At 52.9% G+C, this 11,865-nt stretch overlaps 1 protein-coding gene across 4 annotated transcripts in view; it reads right to left on the bottom strand.

The window, feature by feature from the left end:
- Nucleotides 1–3,022: 3,022 nt before the first annotated feature.
- The window catches only part of nyap1 (neuronal tyrosine phosphorylated phosphoinositide-3-kinase adaptor 1), a 34,152-nt gene continuing 25,309 nt past the window's right edge, over nucleotides 3,023–11,865 (bottom strand). For 3 of the 4 annotated variants that reach the window (XM_088628348.1, XM_088628347.1, XM_088628350.1), the window contains 4 exons: nucleotides 9,592–11,355; nucleotides 8,955–9,149; nucleotides 8,662–8,762; nucleotides 3,023–7,273 (listed from right to left, as the gene is read on the bottom strand). In XM_088628348.1, the coding sequence (XP_088484474.1) occupies nucleotides 6,863–7,273; nucleotides 8,662–8,762; nucleotides 8,955–9,149; nucleotides 9,592–11,355 (2,471 nt within the window). In that variant the 3' untranslated portion in view covers nucleotides 3,023–6,862. The remainder of the gene's footprint in view (nucleotides 7,274–8,661; nucleotides 8,763–8,954; nucleotides 9,150–9,591; nucleotides 11,356–11,865) is intronic. The other variant, XR_015935813.1, reaches the window with a different exon arrangement.

The raw sequence follows: 11,865 nt of genomic DNA, 5'->3' as shown, positions 1-11,865 counted from the left end.
GGACTGTTCTAGTCTAGTAAAACGGTGAAATCAGGGTAAAAACAAAGCAAAGCAAAGTGAAGCAGCTAAATAACAGTTGACGTCTCTGTAGTGCAGTATAGCGCACGACTCAACAGTAGCAGGAACACACGGGACGTACGGCACGAGAGCAGGTGTGGGGAGAGCCCGCAAAGAGCGTCGGCTCGCGCGGGATAAACGCGATAACCCGCAGGGACTTAACACGACGTCACGCGACTGCGCGAATCCAGCAGGATCAAGGCGTCGGGAGCGCGCGCGCTCGTGTATATTTGCCGGTGGCCACCGAGGTCACCGAGCTAGTAAATACTCGCAAACAGCGAGTGCAAAATCTTTTAAAATCGCACGAATTTTAAAACACCGTCTTCGGTAATAAGACAAGAATCATCCGGTTTTCAAAACAGGTTACCACGGTACAGTTCCAGCGTTTACCCACGAGGCTGCTAAGATTCCCACTGTTTTCGATGATGCCTTCGTTACTACACTTTATCAGTGACTACGATCATTCGCAGTGGTCTTTGTATCAGGGCAGACGTCGTTCCGCAATCAAGGCGTGCCGAGGCGCTGGGCTGGCGGTTTGCGACAGCCGACGCTATGCAACGCACCCGCCTCTCCTGCTGTTCAAGGTGGCGCGACCGCCTGCCCAACCGCGCCCTCTGCTGCCCGCTGGAGGGACTGCAGGACTGGCGGGGTGGGGAGGGCTAGGTGTTTAACGCAAGCGGGCTCACAGCGGCGTTCCCTTTTCTTACGAGCAGGGGCGCCTGAAATGAAGGCTGTGTATGAAGTAAATATATAGACTATTATATACTGGACATAAACTCTCTGGTTCTGTATCTACTATGGAGGACATAAACTATATGGATCTGTACCCACTATACTACACTGGACATAAACTATCTGGACATGTACCTACTATATTATATTGGACATAAACTATCTGTACCTGCTATACTATACTGGACATGAACTATCTACTGCACTATACAGGACATAAACTCTCTGTACCTGTACCTACTATACTGGACATAAATCTGTCCTCTTCTCTGGATGCAACTTTCAGTAAAATCCTAATGTACTGTATCAAGCACATAGGATTGGAAGGAAGGAGAAAGACAAGCTTAATTGAGTATTGTATAGTTTCCATTTTAATAGGCTGTGCACAGAATATTTTACAATACCAAAAAAAGCTAATTATTTTCTTTATACAGAAATCCATTGACATTTCGGCAACAAAACGCATCAACGTTTCATTCAGTATATTCTTACTGCTATGATCATCATTAATGTGTTAATAATCTTAATATTATTCATTCTGGTAACTTTACAATCAACCCTATCAATATTATTGGATTTACAATTCACCCTATCCCTCGTCGGAATAATCCCACTGCCATGCATATTCCCCATATTTCCCAGCTCGGATAGAATTCCAAAAGGGAGCGCGGACATGACATGGCCACGCTGTGATGACCACCTGACAAGCAGGTTCCCAAGAATCTCCGTACGCCTGGACCGCCGCCTCTGCCCCGAGCTCACCGTGATCTCGCAGGTGTGTGTTGGGAAAGTGTGGCTGGATTCGCATCAGTGATCCCGCACGGATAAATGATTGATGTTATGGGATAACATGGGCAGTTGTGGACATTATGATCAACTTAAAGTAGCCAGATAACCTAACAGGATGGCCTATGAATGCAGGTGCAACATGCAAACACCCTACAGATGTGTATCAAAGGCCATTGTTGAACCAGGTACCCTTGAACTGTAAGGTTAACTGTAACTGTCGTGCCACTGAATTCCTATTATCATGGAGTAAAACTACATCTCGGAAATTGAGCATCTAAATCCAGACTGTTTGCCAGTGATAATCCAGTGTTTAACATTGGGTCTGTCTGATCTGTATACAATGATAATACAGTGTCTTGCACCTGCGTTGCTCGTATACAGTGATATTCCAGAGTTCTACTCTGGCTCTGCCTGTATACAGTGATAATCCAGTGTTTTACAGTGTGTCTGACTGTATACAGTGATATTCCAGAGTTCTACTCTGGCTCTGCCTGTATACAGTGATAATCCAGTGTTTTACAGTGTGTCTGACTGTATACAGTGATATTCCAGAGTTCTACTCTGGCTCTGCCTGTATACAGTGATAATCCAGTGTTTTACAGTGTGTCTGACTGTATGCAGTGATATTCCAGAGTTCTACTCTGGCTCTGCCTGTATACAGTTTGAATCCAGAGTTTTACTCTGGCTCTGCCCATACACAGTTATAATCCAATGTTTTACAGTGAGTCTGCCTGTATACAGTGATAATCCAGTGTTTTACACCTGTGTTGTTTGTATACAGTTATAATCCAGTGTTTTACACTGGCTCTGCCTGTATGCAGTGGTTATCTAGAATTTTACATTGTTGTAATTTACAGTGCTTTAGAATTTAATATCTGGCAGTGCAGGATAATTTAGGACAACTTCAGACAAATACTTGGATTACAGCCTTTTCTTTGACTCATTATACACAATGGTCTTCTTGCTGTATGTACAAAACTCTAAATACAGTGTGGCAAATTGAGCTGCAAACCTCAAGACTTCAGTCTTTAGACTTTAGAGTTTAAATACCAAATGTGAAACATTCAATCGTTTAGTTTCCAAACCAACTCTGGCCCACACTGGCGTGTGATTGCATTTCTTTCAATCACACTGAGGACTGTTCACACATGTGGTCCATTCTGGGCAATTGATTTGTCTGTGTGACACTGGCAGGTTACTGCATTGATCGTCATGACAGCACAGCACAGAAGCCTGCCAGTTTCCTATTAGGCTATCGTTATACTGTCGTTGCACTAGTGCCTGACTGATATTTTGAACTCTGCAGTACAAGAAAAGTGGAAAGAGACGAGCAGGTGGTGGAGGCTCTATTCTCCCTGCAGAGCAAGAGGCTGTGGTGCCTTGTCTTGTATTCGGCGCAGCATTCTGTGGAATCGGACCAATGGATGGATTGAGAAGGCCCTCCTATAAAGATCACTTTGGTTCCTTTTCATAGGAAAAAACGAAGAATAAGTGAAGGCCTTGAGATGTGATTGTGCAGGAAGAACAGATGTGTTTCTTCTCCAGTCATCGAATGAGTGTTTAACTCGATAGGCCAACAGCAGATTCCTGCACAGGCCCTAGAAATGTGAGAACCTTCTGGGCAGAACGTAATCGGTCTGCACTGTACGAGATGTGCTGGGACAGCAGCAGTGCAGCATCTGAGACTGGTGTCGGAGCTTGAGCAATTCAACCCAGGCCGCTTGTCCATCCAGATGCAGAAATGACATGTGTGGTCAGGAGCAACAAACTTCGGTTGTGCACTGGTGATGCAACTATGGTTTGCTGCGCACCCACAGTGTATGAGCATGTTCCTGCCTCCTTATTCTCCTTTTCCAAAGCCAACAGAAATTCTCTCCAGCCTGGAGGTGGACAGTCTATGAGCAGCATGCCCTTGTTCAAGCCCTGGGCGAAGCATGTGATGAGGTGGAGGGGTGGAGAAGGATTTTTTTCCCATGCTGCCTTGCACAGGAAGACATACAATGTGGTGTTGATGAGACTCAGAGGCCACGTGCAGAAGAAAGGGCAGATAAAAAATGAGTGACATCATGCTTTCTCATGTGGTTGTATGGATTCATTAGCCAACAGCAATTCCTGTCTTCAAAGAGGTCCTTGGAGTAATCTGAGTGACAACATGACTTATGTACACTGCATATTGGAACATCTGATCTTTATCTGACAAGCCGTCTTCATTTCTAAAATTCTGCTTTGGTTGAATCATTAAAATGTAAGCTGCACGATGCCTACTGTTTTGATACAATTGTTTATGTTTTTACCTGGTAAATTAAGTTGACTGAATTAAGCACTCCCAGTTTGCTCTGCTTATAGACTTTTCTTGCTGGGTTGTATCAAGAGTTTCACATAAGACTGTGTACAATGAGTCAAAGGCTTTGGGATAAGCCAGTGTTTCATTTATGCAAATCCTTTGTGTCTAAAATGTAGCTACTTAATTTCAGGTTGACCTTCTCTTGAGGAAAAAGCACAAAAAAGTAATGGCGGCAACTAATCTGAGAACAAATCAAACAGGAACTGCTGAAAGTGCTTCATAATTACACATAGAACCCTACCCTGGTTTACACCCAACATCGACCACAATGCACTTGGAAAATCACCTCCTGTACTAGGAACATGAATCAAAGTAGCAGCAAAGATGTCAAAATAAATTCAGTAAAAATACAATTACTAATCACTCTTAAAGGAATAGAAAAAAGTACAATCAGAATTTAAAGGGATTCTGCATGGTGTTACTGCCAGTCTTCTGCCAGACTGGTTTCCCCACACTGGAAATAACTAGAAACAAAAAGGCATCTTTTCCTTCTTCATGGGCCCAGAGGGAGAGTCTGGGACAGGGAGTGAAGATGGCGAGTCGGTGGGAGGGACACGGGCGTGGGTGAGTGTGTGGAAGAGCTGTCCAGCCAGCAGCCACCTTCCTCCAGGTGCTCCAGCCCCTCTCCCAGTGGGACACCTGCTCTTGGCCCGACCACAACCACAGCCGCCAGGCCCCCTTGCAGCCAAGGGCTGGGGCAGCATGGGATTGACACCCCTCAGCCTCCAGCCCTGATCTCCACCAGGGGGCACGTGTCACCCTCCTGCACCCGACACGGCTTCTGCAGACAAGGTCTGGTGTTCGACTACACCAGGGCAGGCGTTTACACCAGTGTTTACACCCCCCAGCTGGAGACAGCTGGAACATCTCGAGGTTGAGGGAGAGAGGCAAGGGGTCAGACAGAGATAAGAACAGTCCTGAACAAGAGGGGTACCGTTCAGCTCATCCAGCCCAGTAGGTTCTTAGAGGCAGAGTGATGGGGGAGGGAGATGGATAAAGGAAGAGAGGAGGTGCTCCAGCGTGGCGCTGGATAATGACATCGTCATTCATTGACAATCATGTGCAAGCAGAATCTGTATAAATGCAAGTGTCTCAAAAAATTATAAGTATATATAATTCTGACGGACACATAAAGGCAAGGAAACCTCCAGAATTCCTGATGAATGAATCCATCTGAGAGGCTTTTGACCCTGTTCCCTCTTCAGCCATCTGTCGTTTCGTAAACGCACGTCGGCAACGTTCTGCCTGGGCAGATGTGCGTGATTGGGCAGCGGGTCGGGCAGCAGGTCAGCCAGCTGTTTGCCTGTGTGTCTGGGGGAAGGGGCTGTGGTTGTGTGTGCGCAGTTCCCAGATCTGACACAGGGCCGACCCACAGACAGGACATTCAAAGTCATTTTTCCTCCTGCAGTCTGGAGGGACGGGGTCCTGAGCCTGGCTGAGGAAAGGGAGGCGCTGGTGTTAGGCCCAGTAGGCCACTCGGTGTGTGTGGAGTTTCGGGATGTGTCATGAAGACATCGAGCCCTAGTTTTCATATTCCTTTTTTGTAAACACATTCTGGCGCCCCCATAGTACAGCTGGTTCTGGCTGCCAAGTAAAGTAACCTGCTCAAGGGGGTACCCCCCCATCTCTCCACCACCGGGGATATGAACCCACAGTCCTTCAGTCAGGAGCCCTGGGGTCCCGTAACAGGCTGCATCCAGGCGTACTGGAGGGGAGACACAGAAAGAACACGCTCATCTGCGCTGCCGTGTCCCCCGGTCTGGGGAAGAGTGGACAAGCCTGGACTCAGATGGCTGCAGGCCCAAGTCCTGGGTGGGACACAGCAGTCGACAACACTCAGTCTGCTCCAGTAAAGTGCCCAGCTGTGTAAATGGATGTCAACAATAATAATAATAATAATAATAATAATAATAATAATAATAATGATAATGATAATAATAATAATCTGCTTACTTCCAGGTAATCAGATCTCTGGTGCAGCACCAAATGTGGACACTAGACTGGATTTTGGATTTGAGGCACCTAATGTGCTTTTAAAAGCCTTGTGAGGACAGAGTCAAAGAAAATGGTGCAGAACAGAGGCAGATCCCAACACAGCACTCCCCCACCTCCTAATCCCACCCCCCATGCCCCCCAACCCTGGTTCCAATACTGTACTGGACAATGACTGAAACACTTCTACATATCTTTTAACTCGTTCGTTTGATGGCTGAAGAAACTCAACATTTGGCACACAGCACTCTGACAACCTAGCATACCCCTTCATTCCACTCATGCGCCCACAGACCCCTTGCAGAAAGCAGTCAGCCCCTTCTCCCCAGCTTTCTCTCGTGGCGCAACCTCAGCGTAGGCTGTAGGGGGCGCTGTGGCAGCATGGGGGGGGGGGGGAGAAAAGCCCTTGTGTTGAACAAGAGGCGGCACATGGAACATGGAGACAGAGTGACAGAGTGTCAGGACGCACGGGATCCAGAGAAAAACAAATATTCCCAGTGTTGCACTGCTTCCTGGTTGCTTTTGTACATTTCCAAAGTTCTCTTCTAATTCTCCTCTCACACCTCTCTCGTAGCTCCCTCTGTTCTCCCACTCGCTCTCTCAGCTAATGTCTTCCTTCCTGCTGCATGCCCTGTCGTCTCTGGCAGGCCAGCCCTCTCCTCCACCCTTCTCCCTCTGTCCCTCCCTCTCTCATACAGCAGTGTCCTACAGCATAGCCTGTGATCTCTGGCAGGCCAGCCCTCTCCTCCACCCCTATCCCTCTGTCCTTCCCTCTCTCATACAGCAGTGTCCCACAGCATAGCCTGTGATCTCTGGCAGGCCAGCCCTCTCCTCCACCCCTATCCCTCTGTCCCTCCCTCTCTCATACAGCAGTGTCCCACAGCATAGCCTGTGATCTCTGGCAGGCCAGCCCTCTCCTCCACCTTTTTCCTTCTATCCCTCTCTCTCTCAGATAGCAGTGTCCCACAACACAGCCTGTTGTCTCTGGCAGGGTGGGGTGCCAGTCTTTCGGGGCTCCGGGGTCTTTCGCCAGCTGGGCAGGATGGGCATGCTGTCCTGTTTGCACAGGCTCCTCTCCGGACGCCTATGGGCCTTGATTTCCTTGCACAGGCAGCGCTTCCTCTCGATCACCTCGAGCAGCTTCCCGTCGCGGGGCGGCTGGGTGGGAGGGGTGCCCCCCGTGGCTGGAGGCTGGCACTGCGGGAGGTGGAGGGGATGGTTCTGATACTGGAAGTGGGGGTGGGTGTGTAGATGCTGTGGCGCTTGGGGCTGCTGTGGTGGTGGTGGTTGCTGTTGTGGAGTGGTAGCGCCCCCACTGGAGGGAGTCTGGCACTGCGAGGATTGAGACAAGGGCTGGAGCTGGAGAGACAGAGAAAGGGGTAGATTAAGAAAGAAAACAAGAAAAGCAGTTTTTCTTGTTAATATAGTATACAGAACATATTGTAAATATCATGTACATGTTCATAATGCCCTAACATATTGTTAATTAAGATAACTATAAAGAATTATTGCCTGAACGCCTTATAACACAAACAACAGCAGATAACAGTGGAAACTGCATGGACGTGTATTTAAAACTGAGAACAAGATGCGGTTCTTCACACAAAGGATGTATGGTGGGAGAGTGGCACAAGCCAGTCAGCCATGTTATTGAAGTTGATACCCTGGCTTCTTTTAAGAAACATCTGGATGAGCTCCTCCAATCAGGACAAGAGGCAGCTCTTTACACAAACGGTGGCAGGAGAGTGGAACACGGGGGACAGATGGCCTCCTCTCCTCTGTAAGCTCTCATGTTCTGTCAGTTCACTTGTGACTTTGTGGTTGTTGACACTGTCAACAGTCAGGCAGAGAGGGGGGAGGGAGTGAGAGAGACTGACACTCCCAAGGGAGAGACAAGGGCAGGAGACAAAGGAGAGAGAAGGAGAGCAGGGCTCAAACATTTTACAAACACTCAGTACCCAAGGAAGTTCTTTTCCTTGCCATTTTAAATAATCACAAATGCACAGCTTGGGTTCAATGTACAGTATATAATCTCTGGAGTTGGGTAACCATGTTTCCCCAAGCTGAAAACAAAACACTTGGGCTGGGGTGATGCTCTGGGAGTTATTCACAGACTTTTCACTTTCTGAAAACCAGGGGAACAGCCGTGAAGCCACCCTAAGGTGATACCTGGGTGATATGGACATGCTGCGTGTGTGGTGCAATGGGCCTGCCTGTAATACCACAACAAGACCACCAGAGGGCACCAGGGCTCTACCACAGCATAGTGCCGCTGCAGCAGCGCACAGGAAGGTCATAGACACAGACAGCCTGCAGTTTTGCCATTAGAGAGGCTGACACCTGGCCAAGAGTCACGCTAGATCATGGAGGAGCTCTGGACTGCAGAGTTCATTCTGATGAGCAAACCTTATATGCAAGATACCAGTACCGGAAGCCGAAGTTCTGATCTTTGCTGGTTCTTATCTGTGCTGTGTTGTTCTTATGTGATTTATGCTGTGCTGTTCTGATCGGTTCTGTGCTGGTCTGTACTCTCTTGTTTAGTTCTGATCTATGTTGTGCTGTTCTGTACTTTGTTGATCTGGTCTGATCGGTGCAGTGCTGGTCTTTACTCTGTTGTTCTGGTCTGATCTGCACTGTACGGCTCTGTACTCTGTTTTTCTGGTCTGATCCATGCTGTGCTGGTCTGTACTCTCTTGTTTTGGTCCCTGCAGTGCTTTGCTGAGCTGTTCAGGAAGGAAGTGACTTACCTGGCCCAGGCTGTCCCTGGGGAGGCTGCACTGTCTCTGCACGTTTGTGGCTCCCTGCCTCACTCCTGAGGTGGAGGCCGAGCGCCCCAGTCGCCCCAGCTCTGTGAACACAGGCGCAACGCACACACAGTTAATACCTTCATTAATCCCTCCTTCCAAGGCTCTCTTCTGAAGGTGCAGCGCGGTAAATGAGGAGGGGATGAAGTGTTTAGAAAACAGGTGGATGGATGAAACTCCTAGGCAATCGGAGCAGTGTGTTTCAGTTCTGGGTTATTACTCTACTGAGCAGGTACCTCCATTGCGGTGACAGGCAGGGAAAGTCTGGCATGGCAAGGGCAGCCCCGAGCGCCCGAGCGCCCTCCCCGAGGACCCGTCTAGCCCCACCATCCGCACGGGGATCCCTGATTGGCCGAGAGGCTTCTCTTCCTTCTCCGTGTGGATCAGGGCATCGGTGCTGCCGTTCCACACTCTAGCGTCGTCCAGAGGCTCTGGGGGGGAGAAGTAATGGAGGGAAGGGAGAGAGCGTCAGGACTTTAATAGAGTATCTGGCACATCTACACCCCCAAACCCCGCCAACCGCACACATTTCTCTTACTCCAGCGGTTCAACTGCCAAGCCCAGACTGAGAGAGCCTGAGCCGTGCTGGGCTGGGAGACCTCAAAGGTCGGCCGGGATCCTGCTGGAGGCTGTGCTGGTCGACCTGCAGGTGGCACTCTTCCCCCTGGACCAGAAATCTTCACATCCATTCGGATCGGCTTGCATTCCGTGTTCAGTCACCAAACCCACCCCTCCCCCACCGCCTCAGTTCCCAGCTTCCCCAGGCTCCTGTACTCCCTCCGGCACGGAGAACAGCCGGGAAGGAGAGTGCGGTTACAGGAGCCTGGGCTCGGGATCTGCGGGCTCTCTGGGGTTCCCCGTCGGCGCACTCACTCTCCGCGTCCCGGCTGCTGTGGCTGAAGGACATCTTCCTCTGTAGGGGCCAGCAGGGGCCTTCCTCGTCCCGGGCCCCCGCCGCAGGGGGGTTCCCCGGCGCCGCGTCCGCCTGGGCCGCCGTCTGCGCCTGCGTCTGCCTCGCCAGCCCGCCGGCCTTGCCCGCCGGCGCCCCCTGGGGGAAGGGGAGGGCGGCCGAGCTGCTCCTGGGCAGGGCGGAGGGGTGCGGCAGCGGGAGCGACGCCCCCCGCAGGCTGTCGTAGGCCGGGGGTCTCTTCAGGCCGGCCGAGGGGTAGGTCCAGAGCATGGGGCTGCAGCTCTCCGGGAGGCTGGCGTGCTGGGCCTGGTACAGGGGCAGCACCGGGCCCGGGTGCGGGTGCGGGGTCTGGCTGCGGCTGTGGAGGGTCCGAGAGGCGGGCGTGAGCGAGCGTCCCGGCGGGGGGGCCGGGGCCGAGCAGGAGGCGGAGGCAGCGGCCGCCGGGGCCGGGGCGGAGCCGGGAGTCGGGCTGCTCTGGGGGGCGGGCGCCGGCGGCTCGCGCTTGTCGGGCCTGAGGAAGGCCCGGTCCTTCTGCCCGGCGACAGGCAGCTGGGAGGGGCCCTGGGCCGCCGCGTGGGGCCCCAGCTTCATGCTGTGGGAGGTGGGGAGCTCCTTGTCGGGCTTGCGGTGGTGGTGGTGGTGGTGGTGGTGGTGGGGGTGGTAGTGGGAGTAGTGGGCGGCGGACTGGGAAGACGGGGGCAGAGGGGTGGAGTGGCTCCGGGCCCTCAGGCCGGGGGCGGGGGCCAAGTGCGGCTGCTCCTTGCCCTCGGGGGGCTTCTCTCTCGCCTCCTGCTGGGCGCCACCGCCGCCGCCGCCGGCCGCCGCCTCCTTGCCCAGCTGCAGCTTCGGCAGCTTGGAGGACGAGGCGCCGGAGGAGCAGCTGCCCATCTGCCCCAGCGAGGAGGGCGGCTGGGTGCTGACCGTGGCCAGCTTGGCCGAGGAGGAGGAGGAGGAGGAGCAGGAGGCCGCCGCCAGGGACTTGTGGTGGATGCCCACCCCGCTGGAGGCGGCGGCGGGCTGGGGGAAGGCCAGCAGCGGGGGCCGGTGCTGCAGCAGGTTGGGGAAGGGCGCCGGGATCTTGTCGGAGGGCTTGGAGAAGAGGAAAGGCGTGGAGGCGCGGGGGCCGGGAGGCAGGGGCAGGGAGGCGGAGACGGAGGAAGAGGAAGGGAGGGGGGCAGAGTGAGAGATGGAGACGGTGGCTTTCGGCTTGGAGGAGGAAGAGGAGGAGGAGGCGGCGGAGGAAAAGTGCGGGCCGGGGAGGGAGGAAGAGGAGGCAAGGACAGGGGTCGGGGTTTTAGCGGAGGGGACTGGGAGCTGCTCGGGATTCAGGAGTGCCCGGTTTCGGGGCTCAGCCTCCTCGGGGAGGGGGTACTTCATCTCCTCGTAGATGGCCTCGCTCTGGTCCGAGTCCGAGTCCGGGGTGGTGGCTCCAGGGTGGGAGACAGGCGGCGGATTTTGGGGTTCCCTGTAAACATCCCCCACCATCTCGATATAGACGGGTTCCTCTTCCTCTTCCTGCTCCTCCTGCCCTCCCCCTCCGGCGGGGCTGCAGTCCGAGGTGGGTCGTGGAGGGGGGGGCGCCGCTGGGGGGGGCCCACGGGGCAGGGGGGGCGGCCGGATGGAGGGGTCCTCGAAGGACACAGAGAGCTGGGTGTTAGGGCTGCGCTTCGGCTTCAGAGGGGGGACCTTCCTTCCTGGGAGCTCCCCTGAGTCCGACTTCTTCAGAGCTGGAGATAGAGCAGGGAGAGACTGAGAGACCGACTGGCACACTGACACACTGGCACACTGACAGACTGGCACACTGGCACACTGGCACACTGACAGACTGACTAACTGGTACACTGACTGAGAGACTGGTACAGTGGCACACTGACTGACACACTGACACACTGACACACTGGCACATTGATGCACTGACACATTGGCACACTGGCACACTGACACACCGACACACTGACAGACTAACTGGTACACTGACTGAGAGACTGGTACACTGACTGACACACTGGCACACTGACACACTGACACACTGGCGCACTGGCACATTGACACACTGACACACTGACACACTGGCACACTGACACACTGACACACTGGCACATTGACACACTGACACACTGACACACTGACACACTGGCACACTGACTGACACACCGACAAACTGACACAGTGGCACACTGACTGAGAGACTGGCACACTGACACACTGGCACACTGGCATACCGACACACTGACACA

This window comes from Lepisosteus platostomus, chromosome 4 (genome assembly GCF_059453375.1).
Source record: "Lepisosteus platostomus isolate fLepPlt1 chromosome 4, fLepPlt1.hap1, whole genome shotgun sequence".
NCBI lineage: Eukaryota > Metazoa > Chordata > Actinopteri > Semionotiformes > Lepisosteidae > Lepisosteus > Lepisosteus platostomus.
This window is presented reverse-complemented; position numbering and strand designations above follow the sequence as displayed.